Here is an 18,855-nt window from a genome sequence, read left to right as displayed (position 1 = left end):
CATTCTGTTAGGTGCAAATAGCATATACCTAATTAAACATACTATTGAACATTAGTCATACGTGATGGTAGCAGCTGCAGTGTGGTACAGTACGGCTACTACACTATTTGTATATGTTAAGGAGTCTTGTGGCCTGTGAGAAGAAACTGTCCCTCAAGCGATTTGTGCGTGCTCTTGGGACCCTGTATCTCCTCCCTGAGGGTAGCAGGGAGAACAGACTGTTGTGGGGGTGGTTTGTGTCTTTGATGATCTTCAGGGACCTCCTGAGGCACCGTTGGTTGTACAGATCTTGCGGTTCTGGCAGCTCACATCCTGTTATGTGTTATCAAATCAACACTATACAAAAAAGTACATTAAAACACTTTGAACTCCACATTGTGTCAGTTCAAATGCTAAAAAAGATTGAAAGAAATGGCAGGCCCGGGCCTGGCCCAGGCCCTAACTAGTGATCTAAAAATCAGCCCTATCCCAGCCCTAGAGTTGGGCCGGTCCCCCTCAGGTTGCAGGGCTCTATAGTTGTTCACCCTAGGGCACTAGGCCAGTGATACTCAATATGCGGCCGGGGGGCCAGATGCGGCATGCAACAGAGTGAAATAAAGTTTGACTGAGCTCCAGCTAAATTGTCAAATAGGCCTACCGCCGTCTACTCGCTACCCAGGCACTTATGTATGTACTACTTAACCTAACTAACTATCCGGTGTGCACAACATTGTCAGACTAAACTCCGACTGACACCCCAAAAACCTACAATCTGCAACAGAAAAATTGATATTGTTTGTTTATTAACTGGCCCCTGGCCTCCTATCATTTCACGAAAGTGGCCCCCGGGCAAAGCAAGTTGAGTATCCCTGCACTAGGCCTTAGCAACATTATGCACTAATTACTTTTTTTTAAGTGCCCCCAAAATTTTGTAAATGCCCCAGTCTTTTGACAATGGTGCAAAAGTTGCCCCCAAAATATTTTAAAAATGTCCTACACTGAACCAAAAGCATTAGGCTATGTTAATTGTGTTAATGCATTAATGATGGCCCTGGCACTGGAACACCTAAATGGAATGCTGCACTATCATTAATGTTATTGGTTTAAAAAAAAGTCAAAACATACATGGAAATGCAGTGTAAACAAAAAATTATGTATACAGTTATTTGTGATATTTATGTTATGTGTGGGTTATGTGTTTGCAACTTTGTGCTGCTTTGGCACCCAAACGGAAGCGGAAGAGGTGTCGACGCTTTTCTGACGTCACACAACGTGACACGTCGTCTTGTGTTATAAATACAAGCTGCGTTCCTCCTCCCCCACCACCTTCCATCTTAGCTCATTCTCGCTCCGGTAACGGCCAACGAATCCTTATAAAAAATGAGTGACCAACTTTGCAAACTTTTCGTCGGTGGACTGAACGTGGACACCGATGACGAGGGGCTCCGCAAGCACTTCGAGCAGTTCGGTAAACTCACTGACTGCGTCGTCGTCGTGAACAAGCAGCTCCAGCGCTCCCGTTGTTTCGGCTTTGTCACCTACTCGACGGGCGAGGAGGCCGACGCGGCAATGGCGGCTAGGCCACATGTCGTCGACGGCACCACGGTCGAGCTGAAGAGAGCCGTGGCGAGAGAAGACGCCAATAAACCAGAGGCCCTCGCCAAGGTGAAGAAGATCTTCGTTGGGGGACTGAAAGACGACATCGAGGAGGAGCACATCACCGAGTATTTCTCCCAGTTCGGCGAAATCGAGAAGGCCGAAGTCATCTCGGAGAAGGAGAGCGGAAGGAAGAGGGGATTCGGCTTTGTCCACTTCACCGACAACGACTCCGCCGACAAGGCCGTGGTGATGAAGTTCCACACCGTCAAGGGACACAAGGTCGAGGTGAAGAAAGCCCTGACCAAGCAGGAGATGCAGGCATCGAACCGGTCCGGTGGCGGCATGATGCGGGGAGGCAGAGGGGGGATGAGGGGCATGAGAGGAAATCAAAATGGCTTCGGAGGCGGCAGAGGAGGCTACAACAGCTATGGCGGCAGTGATGGCGGCTACGGAGGCGGCGGATACGGAGGTGGTTATGGCGGCGGGTATGGCGGAGCCGGAGGCTATGGAGGAGGAGGATATGGCGGGGGCTATGCAGGCGCCTATGACCAGATGGGAGGTTATGGTGGTGGAAACGGCTACAGTGACTTCGGCAGTGGTTACGCCCAGCAGACCTCTGGTTATGGCCCGATGAAAGCCCCCTCTGCCGGCGGCTACGGTGCTCAGAGGAGCGCCGCTCCCTACACCCGAGGGGGTGGCGGTGGTGGCTACCAGAGAGGAGGGGGCTATGGCAGCTACTAAACCCCATCTGCAGCTATGATAATGGACTGAAAACGAAGATCTCCATACACCCTCGGCCATACCTCCGCATCTGAAAGTCAAACTCAAATTCGGTAATGAATGGGGCGTCTGCCGAAAAATCCACCTACGGCAGAAAGGTGGACACTGTGAACCCCCCAAATCAACCCTCAAAAACCCAAACAGGTAGGAAGAGCACTTCCCAGAAAGCCTGAATTACACGAGCAACTGCCGTACTACTAGGACACGTTCAAAAGAAAAATAACGAATAAGTATATACAGTGGATATACAGTGAATCGTTTTATTTTATTTCCCCACGTCGAGGGCTGTAGCTGTCGTTTATACAGGTGGATATTCTTATTATTTTTTATTTGCGTACGCCAGTTTTTGTTGAAACTTCGATGTAGGATTGTTTTGTTGGAATGGAGTTATTGTTCCTCTTTTTCTTGCATTTTAAGCAATTAGGTTTTGTTTTCCTGGAGTAATAGTGTGGTTTCAATGTATGGGGTTGAGAACGCATGTGTTGTGGATTTGGATTTATCAGCTATGTCACACTGAACTAAAGTTACCTGCATTTGTATAATTATTCACTACGTAATCGTAAAGGCGAGAAAGTGGTACTGCAGTATCCAAGCAGTTTCCTTGTTCTTGCCCCATTATGTTGTGTAAAATAGTGTTGAATTCCCACCACGCATAGACGTAGTGTCCAATTATTTACTTATATTGTTCATCTTTTCCATTTATTTGTAGCAGTATCTCATGTATATTGTATACTTTAATGTCTGGAGATCAAAACTTACTACTATACTATTGTTAAAAAACACTTGCATAATGTATGTTCATTTTAAATAAAACGTTATACAAACTTAGCTTAGTTATTTTACTTATTTAACAAGGCTGCCTTAAGTTCCACAGGTTTTTATAAGTGACTTCATCATGTTGAACATTAGTTACATGGCATCTTTCCCACTGTTAAATGCCCTACTCTCAGGTGGGTGAAATGGACAACGGTTGTAGTCTACACACAGCCAATGCATGGAGGCTTTGTAGGGTTTTGCCTTGTTTTTAAAAGTAATTTGTGGACATTGTTCATCTCTAACCTTTATGTTCTTTCTTGAATACATATCTTTATGTGGACATGGGGGCTCTGATATTTATCTTTGATTATTCCTACATTTAGGTGTTCTTACTCGTATCCCAGTAGGCTATCCCAGCCAAAATAGCCGTAGCAGCAGTTTGTTGTTTGTTGTACATCAGGACCCTGTTGATTACCTGGGGTCGATTGTGATAGGAGTCTGAAATATCTCTTTAGGATATCCACATCCAGCAAACTAGGTATGTAAATCAACCTGTCTTCACTATGTGTTGGTCAACCATGTATGGGATTTCTCTTGAGATGGTGCACAAGTGTACCATGTTTTATCTTAAAGGAACAACTTTTTACTTTTCTGACTCATAGCTTTAAATAAGTCTAATTTAGCTAATATTAAATAATGGGGGTTCTACTCAATTTGGTCCTTTCTTAATAAATTTTTAAGTGGGCGGAGGGACCCAAGTTTTGTTCCGCCATTAAATGAAACAAAATGGAACGATAAATTGGCGTCTCCTCCAGGAAACCTTCCAACTGCACAGTTTTTCATTCTGTTTCTCTCCCATCTCCCCTCCAGGTTGCTATGGTAACCTGGGTGCCAGGGTGCCAGGACATCACACCCCGGTGGGGTGTGTGTCTCCACGCCGACGGGGGGACCGGTGAGATGGTCGCTCCTTCTCCCCCTCAGGTGATGTCAGATTCCAGGATGGATTCCCCAGTGTGATCAATCTGTACTATGATAACCCTAACCCAAGGTTTATATCTGAAAGGTCATACTACACAAGTGATGGTGGTACATTTTTGGACCCCCCCCCCCGTCCCCGTTAAAAAGCTATGAACTCTGCCTCTTGTGGCTGAGTATGAGCTTTCAGACGTATTGCTTTTAGGTGAAGAGGGGAATCAAAGTCGTTGATCTCAGAGGAATCAATGAGCAGTCTGTGATGTCCCAGTGAATGTCCACGTTCAGTTGCCCAAACCAACTGAAATAAAACGGGGGGCGAGCATCCAAATGCAGACAAATACTATAAATACCAAATACTACAGGCTGTAATCTCACTTTCTCCACAATACTGTGAAGTTTGTATTTTTTAAATGGTGAAGGTGTATGTCGGACCTGCTTTTGCTCTTTTTAAACTGAGCAAATCCAACGGTAATTGCTAAGATCAGCATTTTATACCAGAGCAAGGCTTAAAATGATCAATTTAACACTATTTCTATGTTATGTCTGTGTTGGCATGGGAGCTGTGCTCCAGAGGAAATGTGGCTCTAAATCAAAGGATTTTATGGGCTTACATTGCTGGGCTTTCCACAAGCATTGTCACACCAGCGGCTTAAAATGGAGCTGAAATAACCATGAATTTTAAATTAACATTTGGCGAGGTTCGTGTGTAAATCTGATTATAAAAGTACACAAAAGATATGAACAATTACATATTTTTTTTAAATTAAACTTTGTTTGAACTTGATGCTTGGGGACATCCAGCATGGCACATTTAGGTACAATCTGACAAAGAACTACTTGTATGTGAAGCTTTGTATTGTGTTGGCGGTGGTGTGCATTTTACTACATTTTATTCTCTTATCCTTTTTTTAGGCTAGACGGGCTTGACAGTTTCTGATCATCCTGTAGTATGGAGAACGTGGAAACGCCGGACATGTTGCTATTTTTTTAAAATAAATCAAAAATAAATATATTTATACAAAGACTTACTGTTGTGTTACTTTCAAACGTTTGAAGAGGAGGTTAATGTTGTAGCATGTTTCCATTCTAGTTCCCTGGTAATGGCTTTCATAAAGGAGTTGAATAACGATGAACAGGAAGCGTCGCACTAAAGATTATCATTGTGGTGTTGGTGATTGCAAGGCTGGACGGATTTTCGAGGAGTGAGTCCGTAGGATGCAGAAGGAGCAGAGTTTCCACAGAAGTGGCGATACAATTTACCCAGGTCACCTGGGCCAGGTGTTTGAGTCACCTTGGTTTGAATTTTGAAACGTTTGAGTAGGGCTGGGCAATATATCGATTTCATCATGAGACTGGGTATCTTCGATTTTGGATATGGTGATGTCGCAGAAGTGTCTTTCCTGGTTCTAAAGGCTGCATTACAGTAAAGTGATGTACTTTTCTGAACATACCATACGTTGAGGTGTTCTGTTATTTGCTGTTACCCATTTATAGTTATATGCACATACTGATGATTTTATTAAAAATATGAATATATTGTGAAGGCACAAATAGCCATCTGTTGCAATATCAACAGGTGTGGGAATCCTAAGTTTCAATGATACAATGATATATTGATTCTTTTGATGACGATACAGTATTTCCTGATAAAACAGTCCGCTACAATATGATTTTGATTCGATTCACTTCTGGGGTGTGCGATCTATTTGAGACTAACCCGATCGGTTACATTTATATCAAATCACAAAAAACAACTAAAACATAATTTGACCATTTAGTTTCTGAGCTCTTCCAGACATGTCAATGAAAAACGAGGGTTCCCGTGGTCATGGAGAACCTGGAAAATCCATAGACTGTCAAAATCTCGTTTTCCAGGCCTGGGAGGAGTTTGAATTTGAGGTAAAAAAAATGAAGGCCTTAAAACTTTGAAAATGGACATGGGCCATGAAAAGCGCTTGCATTTATATAGTTAGGTCCATATATATTTCGACATTATACACAATCTTCATCATTTTGGCTCTGTATGCCTACACCAGTGGTTCTCGATTTTCTTCAAATGAAGGACCCCTAAACTGACAAAGATTAGACCACGGACCCCCATTTGATAGGATTTTGTCCCACGGTCCCCCATATGATAATAAGAATGATGCTTTTAGATGTTTTATTACAGAAAGTGTATAAAACATGACCAAAATAGTCATTGTGTTACTTATGAATGGAATTATAGCGAAAATAAATTACCCCCCTTTTTGCTGGGGGTCCCTGGACCCCCATTTGAGAACCACTGCACCACCACAATGGACTTGAAATGAAACAATCAAGATGCGCTTTAACTGCAGACTTTAATAAGAGGGTATTTACATCTAAATCAGGTGAACGGTGTAGAGATTGCATTACATTTGAAGGGACCAAAAGTAATTGGACAAACTAACATAATCATCCAATTGGCCACGCATGGGCATGTATGGCTGTCCATAGAGAGGCAAAGTGACCGCCTACTTCCTGCTTTACCACTGTACCAGGGATTTTCATCCACCATTTATTTTCCCATACACATTTCGTAAAATGCGTATAAAAATAGTTTTACTGGTTCAAAACAAACAATACAGATATATTTAGAAACAGGAGAGATCGCATAACATTTCACCGGGACCAAAACAAAAAAAAGTGTGGGTTTAAAGAAAATATTTTTTCAATGTTTTTTTTTGTTTTGGTCCGAGTTAAATGTTCTATGTTCTCTCCCAATTATAGCGTTAGCTGAACCGTTTGGTTCGACGAAGTGAAACTATTTTATAAGCATTTTTACTAAATGTCTATGGGAAAATAAATGACGGATGAAATTCTCAGGTACAGTGCTGAAGCAGGAAGTGACGTTCCACTTTGCCTCTCTATAGAACCCCTTGTATTTATTGATGATGTGACTGCTGATAACAGCAGCAGGATGAATTCTGAAGTGTTTCGGGCAATATTTGCTCATAATCAGCCAAATGTTTCAGAACTCATTGGATGATTGTCCAATTACTTTAAAATGTAATGAAATTCCTACACCGGTCACCTGATTTGGATGTAAATGCCCTCAAGTTAAAGCTGGAAGTCTGCAGTTTAAGTACACCTTGTTTCATTTCAAGTCCATTGTGATTGTGTGCAGAGCCAAAATGATGAGTATTGTGTCCAATGTCCTAACTGTATTTTGTGCAAGAATAGGCAATTGAGGTTCTTTAGATTTGTTTTACTTGACATGAAACAGCACAGTGGAGAGGTTTTCTCTTCACACGTTCAAACCTCTTTTTCTGTGAGCTTCTGTAAAGCCTGCTAGTTCTCATCTATCTATATACAGTGCACTCTTATAGTGATCACCTTGGGACGGCTCAAATTGATACTATAAGCGGATGAGCATTAAAACAAAATCTTTCTCTTTATTTCTCATGCAGATTACCATCTAATTGACATTTGTATATGTATTACATGACTACAGTGCATATAAAGTAAAGGAATGTTATTTGAATTTAAAAATCCATACACTTAAGTTAGGCCTCCAGCTGTTTCAAGCACAGCTGTCTCACATAGACGCTGCCATCTCTCCACAGACAGATGCCGCGATCTCGCGAGTATCGCTGCTGTATCTTGTTGGCTCATTTTTGGCTGTTTGTAAGTAAAAATAAATAAATACAATTACTGTAGTTTCAAACCTTTTTTCCATTGTTATCAGCTGGGGCCCAAAATGATCATTGTAAGCGGAGTATTGATCACTATAAGCGACTTATTTACACAGCATGTGTATAGAATGATTTGGGACCAAGCTTTTTGATCAATATAAGCGGATTCCTCTATATCTATTATAATTTGGCAATGTGGGCTCTGTTCCATAAGTGATGTCACTTGAGCAATTGCCCATTGTGACATCACTGATGATGTCATCAGTGACATCAGCATTGTGACATCACTGATGTCATTGACGTCAAGTCACTGATGATGTCATCAGTGATGTCATAAGACTGATGATGTAAACGTAAGGGGCACACACACCCGCGTGCATGTAAGGAACACTGCCCATTTTCAACCAGCTTTGTAACATTAGAACATCAGGGGCCGGTTGCACCAACTGGTCTTACACTGGTCTTAAGCTAAGTTGGTCGTAACTTTACGACCTAACAGCTACGCCGGTTGCACCAAGACGACTTAAGCCTTATTTTCACTAAGACCAGGCATAACTCCTACGCCTCGTCAGGAGGAGGCGTAGAGCCTGCCTGTAACAGAGATCTCCGCGGAGACCTTTTTGACCGTCATCGTCGTAACACCGCCAGTTCGCCGTCTTTGAAAGCACGACGTTAGATTATAACTAACTAGTTAACCTAACCCGCCTTCCAAAATGTTGGCGTTAGTTTTTTAGAAGTTAATACATAGAATTGGGAACGTTACATTCAATTTCATTCAGACTGACTGTCTGCTCAATAGCCGCCATTTTTCCCCCGGAGCGAGGGAGGATGGGAGGAGGGAGGGTGTTTTACAGTAGTGGCTGAGAGAGCGTAGTGGCACAGTGCTCCAAGCAGGTCGCGAGGCACATTTTTTGCAACATCATCCAATCAGGGTGCATTCCCTGGCAATTCACATGGACGCGCATTGCTACGACCAGCATAGTTAAGACCAGACATAAGCCGTGTTGGTGCAACAGGCGTAAGTCCATGGTCTTAACTAAGACCGACGTAGGAGTTACGACCAGGCATAGTTAAGACCAGTTGGTGCAACCGGCCCCAGTAGTATATCAGAAAACTGTTTTGAAGTCTCATTTAATTTGACAGTTATTGAGTGTTAAAGTGTGGACCAGTGACATCACTGGTCCACACTAACTCAAATTAATAACTCTAACTCAAATCAACTCTCAATAACTGTCAAACTAGATGACGGTTTTGAAGTCATGCATCTAGTTTGACAGTTATTGAGAGTTGATTTGAGTTAATGAGTTATTAATTTGAGTTACACTTTAACACTCAATAACTGTCAAATTAAATGACAGACTTCAAAACCGTTTACAGTTTTCTGATATACTACTGATGTTCTAATGATACAAAGCTGGTTGAAAATGGGCGGAGTGTTCCTTTAAGGGCAATAACATTTTGTGAGCTGCAGGGCGGGCGAGCCCGTGTAGCGGGTGAGCCTAGGAATCGCCTAGTTATAAATATTCTCAGAAATTGACTGTGAGCCGTGTCTCAATTTATGCCATGTTGAATTTGAGGGAATTGGGTCTGGAAAGTCCTTGAAAAGGTTGATGTTTAAGATGGTTGGAACCATGCCTGCAAAAGTCATGAAATTGGTCAAATCCTTTAAAGTTTTGGAAAAGTCATGCAATTTTGTCTCATATCGATCGCATACCCCTGAATTGAATCTAAATCATATGGTGGCAGACTTTGTGATATCGGCAAATAATGCATCATTGTCCAAATAATCTATATCGTATTGTGTGAAACTTGTGATTTACACCCCTCTATCGCTGATGTGGTCAACGTGGCAATGAGGTCTTAAAGCCCCAATCAGTCACTTTTTCACCTTAATATAACAGCTTTCTAGTCATTGAAGATGGTCCAGTGTATTCTAAGAGGGAGAATGTCACCTCTATTGGTCCCACAGCGCCCTCCAAAGGCCTCTCCTGGCACTAAGCATTTTTGTGCCGGCGTCCCGGAGACAGCATGAGCGGCATACCGCGCATGCACTGTACAGCGCTGTGTTCAGGAAAACAAGGAAGTAACTCGGTGTGTATTTGCTACGAAAATGACGTTTCACATAACTATGGATTATTATTTCACGTGGTGAGTACCCAATGTCACAACATGTACATGTACATGGCGCTGTGTTTTGTTGACTTTGAAGTGAACGGCGATACCAATACTAATGCACCCAGAGGGTGCTGTTTCCCCAATAGCGAAACTTGGAAAAGTTGCTGAATGGGGCTTTAACATATTGGAAAAAGCCTTCAAAAAGGTCTTAAAAAGGTATTGGATTTATCTTCAGGATTCCTCGACACATTTTCACGACTCGTGACTCGACTTGGACTTGAGTCCTGATGACTTTGACTCGAACATTCATACATTCAGACTCGGAAGTTGGAACTTTTTGTTTTTTTGTAATAGGCCCTAATAATTTGACATAAGATATTGATAGCTATATTCATATTGACATTATTCAATTTTGTGCAATGCCAGGCATGTGTTCCACCTACATGTGCTACATGTGGACGTCACAGGGTTAGTTGCGCATGCATCGCAGTATCCAAAACTCTGAGGAACTCAAGCCGAAACGAGAGAGATCCCCGGGAATACAGGAAAAAAACGTCTTGTGCCATATGCGTATATACGCTGGACATTCCCACTAGGAATATGAGGATGTCCGGCACTGCAACTTTGGCGATGTATTGGATCCTAGACCCATCCTGACAGTGAGTACGGGTCAAGAAACCTCACACCATTGAAAGAGTTTGCTTATTTGTGTAAGGTAACCTGTCTGTTGCTGGTGAAGCTTTAAAATATGTGGAGGAGGCGTTGGGATCTTCCATATTTCTGTGACAGCTGAACTGCTAGTTGTAACCTCCTGTAACCAGTCTGGCTCCGCCCACAAAGTACATCATCGCTGTTGACAAACATTAAAAGGGTCTATAGTGACTTGAACTACAACACTGCGCTATACTATCACATGTTTCTTCGCCTCATGTTGGTGTGGAGCAAGGTTATCACAGGGTTCAGACAAAGTGCTTGGATGACCTTGAACATAGCCCATTTTTTAACAGTGCTTAAAAAGTCATTGAAATTCGATTGAACCACAGAACACTCTTATTTTTTTTACCAGTTTTGTTTATCAAAGTGATTATAATTAAATTGCTCAGAATCAGAACAAGCTTAGCCCCCCCCCTGCTTTTTTCTTCTTCCCTGGAATTTGTCATATTAACCTTTGGCTATAATAACTTCACATAAGGCCCAAACAACAACAATTGCTAAATGCAACTTCTGCTCTATCAAAATAAAGGATGCTGGATCGACCACATTAAACTTGATCAGGCACCTGACATGTCAGTCATAATGTGACTGACATGCTAGTTGACATTGAAAGTCAACTAGCTCCTATGGAGGGTTGGCAAACATGTTTACAGATGATAAAACACTCATTACAACCATAAGAGACTTGACTTGGACTTGAAAAAAATGACTTGTGCATCCCTGATCATCACTGCATTTTAATTGTATTGATATTCATCTTTGGATAGTGGCTACAGATCAAGTCCAATCTGCACAAGTCAGCATTTCACTCCCGCTTGCGTCTGACAGTCTGGCTCCTGTCTGCTGCCGCTGAGCTTGTATCACACAGTGTGGAGCTGAATGTGAGGACAGATGCCCAGTCACCACTCTGGCCTGTTTTCCTACATTTAGCAGCGTTCAAACTCGATATTTAAATGGACATTGGACAAATATTTTTTCCGGTGCCGCTCACAGGATTGATAGAATTGACTTGTTAAAGGCACAATCGTTAATTAAAATGTGATTTGAATTTCCTTTGGGGCAAATTTATATTTGAAAGTTATAATTTGCTTCTCGTGAAGTGAAAAAATGTGATGTGTCAAAAGGGAGCATTTTTCCGTTCAGCTCTGCTTCACTCCGCGTCATCAGGGCGACCATCTGCTCTCAGTGCTCTGAAAGTGCTTGAAAAGTACTCGCATTTGACTCTTTAAAAAGCAGCGTCTGCTTATTCAGTGTAGAGTGGTAGACTAGCACATGCTTCCTCCGATACATGTGCAGAGTTTCACCGGCAGGACGCAGCGCATGGAAAGCCCCCCCCCCCCCCCCCCCCCCCCAGTTCCCCTCCCCTGAACAGGCGCCCGACTGATCAGAGGAGGCACTAGTGCAGCGACGTGGACACACACCCCACCGGGTTCCCACCCATAGACATGGTCAATTGTGTGTCTAGGAACGTCTGACCAAGCCGGATTCAGTACCGCTGAATTGAACCCAGGTCTCCCTTAGGCGAGTGCTTGTATCTCTACACTACCCAGACGCCCCACATAACCTCATGTCCTGAAGCTAACTTGTAGGCTCAAGTTGAAGTGCACCTCAGTTCACACTGTATATTGAAACACAATATGTCCTATATCAGGGGTGGCCACCCAGTCAGAGACTATATGAGCCCACAGAATGGCCTTGACACTGCAAAGAGCCACATGTATATCAGGCTGTTCTCATCACTGTTTGTACTAGGAGGCATAAAACACATCAGAGACCGCGGTTCACGTGTGTTCATAGTCAACTTGCAAGTCACTAACTTTTTTGCTATTTAACCGTAACCCAAACCATAACCCTACGCTGGCTTTTTAGCACAGGCAATGTAGCACGCTACTTGATATGATGCAAGTGTTACTGTCTCAGAGCTTGGCACATTTTTTTTGGAAAAAGTGAGTCTGTTATCAAGGTTTATGATTGGTTTGAAGTGGTTGGCTCTCACACTGAAACGGTGGTATACACAAGCATGGCCTGTAACAGGCAGTGTGTTAAAAACACGCACACACAAAGCATGGCCTGTAACAGGTACTGTAGTGTGTTAAAATACACATACACAGTTACACACACACACACACACACACACACAAAGCATGGCCTGTAACAGGTACTGTAGTGTGTTAAAACACACACACACACACACACACACACACACACACACACAAAGAATGGCCTGTAACAGGCAGTGTGTTAAAAACACACACACACACAAAGCATGGCCTGTAACAGGTAGTGTGTTAAAAACACACACACACAAAGCATGGCTTGTAACAGGCAGTGTGTTAAAAACACACACACACAAAGCATGGCCTGTAACAGGCAGTGTGTTAAAAACACACACAATTTGAATAAGAACGAGCAAAGAGCCGCATAAGAACGAGCAAAGAGCATGAGAGCCTCAGGTTGGCCACCCCTGTATAGACGGTTCTCACCAGAGCGCAACCCCACAGCACTTCCTTTTTCTCAGCATTCGGCAAACTGCAGAAATATTCACTCGACATTGTTACTTTTGTTTTCGCCGCTCAGACGGTTTTCACGGAATGGTCAGTCCTGCACTTGAATGTTTCTTTTTCTTTTATGTCCATAGCAAACACTGCAACAGGAAGTGAGCGGGGGTTCAATTTAGAATGTTTTTGTTGTCAAGTAAAAACCGTCTATATTGTATTGCTATTTAGAAACAACTGATTGAATTTATACACCAATCACAGGATTCCCGTCTAGTGTAAGTTGGAGAGATTTAAGCCCCTTTTAGATTGCCCCAAAAAGCCAGTAATATCCACAAACTACTGTCTTTTTCTTCTGTCTAAATTAAAAGATGGTATTTATCGGATCAAGTTGTGAATGGCATGCGATATAAATAGCACCCCACCTGAAACCAGTGCTTCCCAGAGGCTGAAATCTGACTTTCTGGTTAATTACTTTAAATTGCCTTTACATTGTGTCCAATGGAACCCAGATGATGGAATATGCCAACAGAAAAGAAGAAATAAAAACATCTCTCGGATGAGATTGAGATGACTTTCCAGCATTTACTGAACCAGCATCAAGTCAGCCAGAATGTAAATTTGACTAAAAGTAGGTCTTCTGCTTTAGGGCATTAAAAATACAATCTTAACCTTAATATATATATATTTGTAATGCTTTACAGCCAGTTTCTCTCCATATGTAATCTTAACATCACAAGTATATATTTTTTTATATTATTATGTATTTTGATACAGGGTTTCTGTTTCATTCATTGAAATATTTTTTCCCTCCAAAGATGAGAATTTGAATGACTTCTATTCAATGTAAAAAAGGGTCTTACAGTACTCAGGTATCGAGGATCTTTCAATTGCATGACCATATACTGTAAAAAGGGCAGCAAAATGCAGAAGACTGGGTATATAAAAGAAAGTACTGTATTTTTCTTTTGTCTTCTGTGCCCTTTTCTGTTTGTGTTTTATTTTGACGCAACTTGTAACCAGCAGCTACAGTATATTACAGATTTTTGTTGGTCTCTTGCAGTAATTTCCTACTGCAAATAGAGTACAGCCTTTACAATTATGTCACTGAAGGAATATGGTAAAGGTAGAACTGACACGTTAAGTAATGCAGTTTCTGTAATACCATGTTATTATTTTCTATGAAATGTTGACGAAACACAATGTTCCTGTGAGAAGAGAACATGCTAGGGTTTTGAATGAATTATTTGATTTTCTAGACATGTTTGCAGTGTTTTGGTTTACGCTCAGACGCTTTGACAGCTTCTCTGTTGACTCTGTTCAAAGCGCCCTCTTACCTTACAGTCTGATTACTTCTGCAAATCTGTATGGGGCACAATAGCACGTTATTTCTGCATTCTGAAGGTATGGGCAGCGTCAGATGGAACAACCTTAACATATCAGAATCATAGTTGCTTCAAGAAGTTAGTTGTTATTGTTCTAAAAGAGGTTTGACAAGAATCCGCTATTTGTCTGGGGCCAGACACCTGATGCATGTGCACTGGCATAATTTGGTGATACTGCTGGAAAAACGAATTTTGAAGTTCTGGGCTAGTGCATGTTGAAGTTTGCGCCGATTTGACCCTTTTGGGCCTTTCCCCCCCAAAAGGTTGTTGGCAATTTGAGCAATGTGTCACATCTGCCATCTTTCTGACTATCTTTGCTGTCATGCGTTTGGGGGCTGTGGCTAAAATGTCTTTAGAAGAGTAAATTATGCCAGTGCGCATGTGTCGGGTGTCAGGTCTGAGACAACTAGCCGATTCTCATCAAACTTTATCTTTTAAAACAATAACCGCTGACTTTTTGAAGCAAATAGGATTCTGATATGTTGAGGTTGCTCCATCTGACCCACCTTACCCATACCTTCAGAATGCACAAAGTGTTTAATGACCGACAAGTGTGCAGACTGCAAGGTAAGAGGGCACTTTGCCCAGAGAGACAACAGACGAGCTGTCAAAGCAACTGGGGGTAATGTTTTGGTAGTGTAGTTTGTGTGTGTGTGTGTGTGTGTGTGTTGCACCCCACGCCCTTGCACATGTTTACTACCGGTACATAGGTCTGGAAATATATGGGAACATTCTTTGGCAATTCCACGTCTTCAGAAATTTGGAAATTGTATAAAAAAAGAAGCATGAAATACAATACATAAATTGACTAAGAAGGATTAAGATGACTGGAAGGCCAAATGGTTTATACTTCGAAATTAAAACTGCAGATGAACATTGCACATAGTGATGTATGTTGAATGTCTTGAGTAATTCTGGGCAGTGCGAGCTGTTATGAAATGATCAACTGAAATCTTACATGATGCACGATGTAAGCTTTTAGACTGTTGATATCGATGGCCCTGCAGAGTCGGGTGATCACTGTAATTTTGATGTGGCAAAAGTAATCAGCATGCTATAAAATACTGAACTACTAAGCATAATCCATTCCCATATACTATAGTCATTTAACATGTGAGATGTTATGTAAAAGCAGTTTTCTTGGCAATCATGTCTAATGCTGCCTTCAGGTGCTTGCCCTAAATGTTTCTTCCGGGATCGGATCTCGTAAATAAATATGACAGGCACATGGCAGCAACGTGCCATGGCAGGTTTTCATTCCCGCCAATGACTACACCAGGTGATTTCATTAACCTTTAACCAGAGACCGGAGCTAATCAGTGAAATCACCTGGTGTGGTCTTTGGCGGGAATGAAAACCTGCCTGTGCTGTATCAAGCATTTGTTGCTACATCACAAAATTGAGAAATGCGCATCAATTTGTTTGTTTGTTTGATTGATTGATTAGCCAGTATGCATCACTTTTGCCATAGCTCCCATGCGCCTCCCTGTTTCTCCCTCAAGGCACGTCTCTGAAAAACTGTACATAACTACACGGGAATCAGAACAACGGTATTAAGACATTTCCGATAGGATATGAAGGCAGCATAATCGTTTGAACGTCAATGTGGGTGGAGTTGGTTTCGAGACAACCAATCAGCGCTAGCCACGTATGTAATACGCAGGCAAGAGTCAAGGGGACGGCCCATCCCATTTCTCCATTGAAGAAGAAGAGGGACAGAGCTTAGCAGTGTTTCTTTCTCAGTCCGAGTTCAATCATGACGAACCAACTTTGCAAGCTTTTTGTCGGGGGACTGAACGTGGAGACCACCGACGATGGCCTCCGCCAGCATTTTGAGCAGTTCGGTTCGCTGACCGACTGCGTGGTGGTTCTGAACCAGCAGCTGCAGCGCTCCCGCTGTTTCGGCTTTGTAACCTACTCGTCAACCGAGGAGGCCGACGCAGCAATGGCCGCTAGGCCACATGTCGTAGATGGCAACAGCGTGGAGGTGAAGAGGGCCGTGGCCCGGGAAGATGCTAACAGGCCAGAAGCCCTGGCCAAAGTCAAGAAGATCTTCGTCGGCGGGTTGAAAGACGACATCGAGGGTGACCACCTGACCGATTATTTCTCCCAGTACGGCCTGGTGGAGAAGGTAGAAGTCATCTCCGACAAAGAGACCGGCAGGAAGAGAGGCTTCGGCTTTGTCTACTTCGAGGACAACGACTCCGCCGACAAGGCCGTGCTGATGAAGTTCCACACCGTCAACGGACACAAAGTGGAGGTGAAGAAAGCCCTGACCAAGCAGGAGATGCAGGCCGGCGGCGGCCGGGGAGGCAGAGGCCGCGGGGGAAGAGGCGGCGGCATGTCTTACAACGGCTATGGTGGCGGGAGAGGTGGAGGCTACGGAGGCGGCTATGGCGGTGGTAGCTACGGCGGTGGCTACAGTGATGGCGGCTATAGCGGAGGATACGGTAATGGCGGCTACGGCCAGGGGGGGTATGGTGGTGGCGGCGGCTACAGCCAGATGGGAGGCTCATACGGCAACGGGTACAGTGACTTTGGGGGAGACTATGGACAGCAATCCTCCGGTTACGGTGCCATGAAGACCGGCGGCTACTCCCAACAGAGGAGCGCGGCTCCTTACGCTAGAGGGGGCGGCGGCGGTGGCGGCTCATACGGCGGCAGGGGTGGTGGTGGAGGATATGGAGGCTATTAACTAGCTTCCTTTTTGAGTTTTTGCAATGTCCATGGGGGGAGAGGAAAAATCTGATTACATCGAACTGAATTTACACACACATCACACACCGGCCCGGGTGGGGGGTGGGGCGGTCTTTGTTGATTTCCAACGGAGGGAGAAGCGCCCATCACCCACATAAAATGAATGGGACTGTCCTGAAACCCCTCTACCCCCATCTGTCGTCCTCACACATTCAACAGACATTACGGATACGGACTTTACTCCCAATAATTAAACTTTGCTGAAATGTACTTTTGTTATGTCTGGGGGGTTACCTTATTTTATTTTGATGTAAAATCGCAATCATTGTCAGTCACTGCTTCAAAATTTAAGTATGGAATTGTTTGTCTTTGCAAGCCAGCCAGATATGTGTTGTTTTTGCATCGTGAACTCAGGGTATCAATGGAGTTGGTAGCAGTGAGACTTGGGTTTTTGGTTGCTTGAGTTTCTTGATCTTAAGATTTCGTGACAACGTATTAAGTTCGAGAAATGTCACTGATTATTTTGATAACTGCTTATTTTTATTTTTTTTGTAAATTGACCTATTTTATTTTTTCCCGTCCCGCCCATGCTTTTGCTTAATACTTCGCAGTTGAGATAAAAATGTTTGTGGAATTCATGTTCAGTTCACCCCTATGTTTTACTCTTCCTGCTTTTATTATTAAAGTTTTTAATGTTTTGAAAATCAACCTCTGATCTCGCATTCACTTAATTCTGGGTATATGACCGGCTCATTTCAACAGTTTATAAACAGTATTTTCTATTTGCAGGGGTATTGTGCTTTGCACCTTTTCTTCACTTGACAGATTAATTTGTATTGAATAATTTATCCATTAAATACAGCTATGCTGTGAATTACTTTAATAAAAGGTACCACTAGGCGGGAGTATTGCTTCTAAATCTTTCCCCATCCCCCATTTCCTCATCGGCCATTTTATACAGGCTGAAATTTGCCTGCCCATGCTGTGGGAGGCAGAGGGACTGAGGGGAAGCTTTTGATTATTTATTTTTTTAGGATCAGACTAGTTTACTCAGCGGTTGCAGCTCCTTGTCTCCCCGGAAGAACCCTGTTTTCTCCATCTCGTTTCTTGTTCTCAGTTAGCGTATTTTGTTGCTGCATTTTCGTGGTTTGTGACATCTAAATTATAGTTAACATAATTTATTTAAGAAAGGGACACTTTCAATATGTCAATTACATTGACTTGATTAGGAACCCAATCCGAGTAGATGTTTAAATATATAGGGCTATACAAAAATGTTACATTACATGTTTTGTCAGCTCTGCACTGTGAGGGGGAAAAACAAACCTGGAATTAGGCCTACACCTCGTGGTTCTTGAGGAGCTATTATTGACCCAGATCATGGGCTTTTATATCTTAATATAGTTAACCCCATTTAAGATATTCAGTTAATGGATCATAAATAATAAGATTTTCAAGACTCATCAAACTCGTTCCCTTGTAGCAGCAAATTGGGCCATAGAAAAAAAAAATACAGCTCTACCGTTTGCATTATTTTTTACTGTTAGAGCATCTGTTTTATTTTAATAAGATCACAGCCAGCTAATGTTAAAATGTCTATGTACTTATATCTTATCCAGTCATAACATTCTTGAACTGACCGACATCTTTCCTAATCAAATCTCACAACCAATGAGTACAATTGGGATCAACTGCCTAATCTAC

At 42.7% G+C, this 18,855-nt stretch overlaps 1 protein-coding gene and 1 pseudogene across 3 annotated transcripts; both read left to right on the top strand.

The window, feature by feature from the left end:
• Window positions 1-1,317: 1,317 nt before the first annotated feature.
• On the top strand, window positions 1,318-5,115 carry LOC310790745 (heterogeneous nuclear ribonucleoprotein A0 pseudogene; annotated as a pseudogene). 2 transcript variants are annotated; one of them, XR_014553927.1, is made up of 4 exons: window positions 1,318-2,502; window positions 3,498-3,652; window positions 3,985-4,095; window positions 5,002-5,115. The product of XR_014553927.1 is annotated as a heterogeneous nuclear ribonucleoprotein A0 pseudogene (transcript). The 2 variants fall into 2 exon arrangements; XR_014553926.1 differs by lacking the exon at window positions 3,498-3,652.
• An 11,025-nt stretch (window positions 5,116-16,140) lies between these two features.
• Window positions 16,141-17,859, top strand: LOC310790262 (heterogeneous nuclear ribonucleoprotein A0-like). Its single transcript, XM_083651930.1, has one exon. It carries the CDS (start codon window positions 16,211-16,213, stop codon window positions 17,147-17,149), a length of 939 nt encoding a protein of 312 aa, XP_083508056.1. The 5' UTR covers window positions 16,141-16,210; the 3' UTR covers window positions 17,150-17,859.
• The last annotated feature ends 996 nt before the right edge of the window (window positions 17,860-18,855 follow it).

The sequence above is a fragment of the Poromitra crassiceps genome (assembly GCF_964638095.1).
Source record: "Poromitra crassiceps genome assembly, chromosome: 15".
Taxonomy (NCBI): Eukaryota; Metazoa; Chordata; class Actinopteri; order Beryciformes; family Melamphaidae; genus Poromitra; species Poromitra crassiceps.
This window is presented reverse-complemented; position numbering and strand designations above follow the sequence as displayed.